This window comes from Arachis ipaensis, chromosome B08 (genome assembly GCF_000816755.2).
Source record: "Arachis ipaensis cultivar K30076 chromosome B08, Araip1.1, whole genome shotgun sequence".
Taxonomy (NCBI): domain Eukaryota; kingdom Viridiplantae; phylum Streptophyta; class Magnoliopsida; order Fabales; family Fabaceae; genus Arachis; species Arachis ipaensis.
In genome coordinates this window covers 22473998-22476811 of record NC_029792.2, presented here as the reverse complement: position 1 = coordinate 22476811, position 2814 = coordinate 22473998, and the positions used below count along the sequence as shown (strand labels likewise).

Here is a 2814-nt window from a genome sequence, read left to right as displayed (position 1 = left end):
GAACCGCTAGCAAAACCGCAATCAAAACCGCAAACTCAAACCGAATCCACGATATTAGAAAAAGAACCACATGCAAATACACTTAATAAAACTACGGGCAAAAACAACTCACTAAACCACTCATTAAACCACGGCCATATCCACTTACAAAAACCACGGCCAAATTCACTTACAAAAACTACGGGAAAATCCACTTACATAAACCGCATGGCTAACAACAAATCCAAAACCACTAACATAAACCGCAAATAAAACCGCCTTTAAAACCACTATCAAAAACCACCTAATAAACCGATTTACAATACCACTAACATATACGAATATAATAAACCATCATAGTAAACCGCTAACCTCGTCGTTGATCACCCCGGCTATATGAGCAACTCCATCCAGTCGATACAGCCTTCCCGGATCGTCCCCCATCGCCTAAGTATGCCGCTGCAGACTTTCTCGAGCAGGTTTTGGGACGCTTTCTCTAGGATTTTGTGGGGTCTCAGTTTGGAAAACTGATTCGAATGAACTAGGTTCGAACTCCTTTTATAGGGAATTCACCTGTAATTCAAATCAATAAGGTTCGAATTACCTATTGGGACGAAATGTGTGTAATTCGAATTAATACAATTCGAATTACTATGAGTTGCAAGATGAGAGTAATTCGAATTGAATTGATTCGAACCTTGCATGCCTAATTCGAATCTAATTGATTCGAACTACGTTGGAGGAGTCCTTAAGGGTAATTCGAATTGAATCAATTCGAACTACTTGCAAACCTATTTCGAATCTACTTGATTCGAATTATATAAAAATGTGTTCTGATAGATTGATGTATCAAAATTTGATTTGGCGGATTTGGGTAATAATGAGCTCCCCTTGGCATATTTTTTTGAGTATTAATTGATTAAATATATTTATTTTAAAAAATATAAATTAAATTATAATCTAATTGGATTGATTTAAATTTGAAAAATAAAAATAATCGTTTGTCAATTGTTAGGAGATATTGATGAGATAGTGGGAAGAGAATAGAAACTGTTATCTCTCACGTGAATAGTAGGAGATAACGTGAGAGATAACGTTTCCATTCTCTTTCCACTATCCCATCAACTTTTTTGAGTATCAATTGATCAAATATATCTATTTTAATTTCTTTTATAAACTTTTTTATGTACTAATTGCATGCTAAAAATTTGGATTATTGATAATATTAATATTTTTTATTATTTTTAATTTTTTTTAAAAAAATACATATATCTCGTTTACATTCTCGTTTACAATGTAAACGAGATAACTATACACCGTAAACGAAATACATACAAAATTATCTCCTTTAAGAATATTTATTTCAGTAAATATTTTTTAAATTATTTATTTCGGTAATTATTATAATTAATTTATTTATTTAAATAAAAAATTCCTCAAAGGACCCCAATCCCATCTCCCCTCACTTTCTCCGAAGTCTGAAGTTCACTCCAGAGGCAGAGCCTCTCCCTCTCACTCCCTCACACTCACAAATCTGCCACTGCCCACCGCTACCGTACGGTTGCTTCCACGTCGCCGGCTCCTCTGCGTCTCGTCCCGGCTCCTGTGCATCTTCGGCACTTCATCGTCGCCTGCGTCTGTGGCTCGCCTTCACTGTGTCGTCTAGTCTCCTTGCTCCTGTGCCGCTGTGCGTCTCTTGTCGCTGTCCCCGTCGTCGTCGCGTCCTCATCCTGCGGGGATCGCGTCTTTTCTGCCTCCCCTCGCTAGTCTCTGCACCGCCGAGCTTGGTCTCCCTCTTCTCCCCCCGCATTCTGCCTTCACATAATCAGTTAACCTATTTTTTAATTAGTTATTCAGTTATTGGATTATAATCTGTTGATTTCTTGCTGTTTTTACATGATTATGGTGAATTGAGCTGCTGTTTCTATAGTGTTGGTGCTGCTTTTGTATTGTTCTGTGAATTTATATTGTTGGATAGTGGATAGGCTCTATGAATTGAGTTGCTGTTTTTATAGTGTTGATGCTGTTCTATTTGTTACTGCCCTCTTCTCTGCCCGCGTTCTGCCTTCTTGTCATCAAGTATGTTTTCTAATTTTTCTTTAGTTATTCAGTGGTTGGATTAAAATTTGATTAACTGAGTAAGTGATTAACTGATTCAGTTGATTCTTGATTGTTGTTGATTATATTTTATTGATTATAATTTGTTAATTCTTGGCAGATTATTCAAATTTTTGTTTTACGATGTAATATATGTAGGTTTAGTGGTGGATTGATGTTTTTTCTGATTATTGGTGTTTAGGGTTGATTTTGTTGCTGTGCTATATTGTTCCTGTGAATTTATATTGTTGGATAAGGGATAGGTTCTGTGAAAGAGCTGCTGTTTTGATATTGTTGCTGTGAATTTATATTGCTGTTCTGTATTGTTGCTGTTCTATATTGTTGTTTTTCTATATTGAGACTTGTTAAAGTGCTAGTGAAAGATATGTATTTTAAATTTTAATTTTAAGTTTTTGATTATTTTATATTTTTTTATATATATGAAACCGAGTCAACCGGTTCAACCATGACTCACCGGTTAAACCAGTGACCTAGTAGCCTGACTGGTTTGGTTCTGACAACTATGGTGTGTTCTGTTAAGGTGATGAGCATGCACTCCAAGGTCATTCTAATGGTGTTGGGAACAACCCCAATCCTTAGGGCGCACACGTGCAGTAGCTAGAGCCACACCCACACCCACACTGTCTTTGTTCTCCGTTGACCGGCAGCGCCAACGTCGTCTTCTCCAGTGAGCCTCAATTTTATTTGTTTTACCTTTGTCTCTCTCTTTTCCCCCTA

The 2814-nt window shown here is 36.8% G+C and overlaps 2 protein-coding genes across 5 annotated transcripts in view; one reads left to right on the top strand and one right to left on the bottom strand.

Annotated features, from left to right (window-relative positions):
* LOC107610742 (protein MAIN-LIKE 1-like) overlaps positions 1-423 on the bottom strand; it is a 1638-nt gene extending 1215 nt beyond the window's left edge. The window contains exons 1-2 of the mRNA XM_016312745.1: positions 352-423; positions 199-258 (exon numbers count right to left, since the gene is read on the bottom strand). Of these exons, the coding sequence (XP_016168231.1) occupies positions 199-258; positions 352-423 (132 nt within the window). The remainder of the gene's footprint in view (positions 1-198; positions 259-351) is intronic.
* LOC107613715 (general transcription factor 3C polypeptide 6) overlaps positions 1416-2814 on the top strand; it is a 6006-nt gene continuing 4607 nt past the window's right edge. For 2 of the 4 annotated variants that reach the window (XR_002352184.1, XM_016315834.2), the window contains exons 1-2: positions 1422-1807; positions 2618-2764. The gene's annotated coding sequence lies outside the window, so the exon portion shown is untranslated. Of the gene's footprint in view, positions 1813-2611; positions 2765-2814 lie in introns of all 4 variants that reach the window. The other 2 variants (XM_016315835.2, XM_021109123.1) reach the window with 2 other exon arrangements.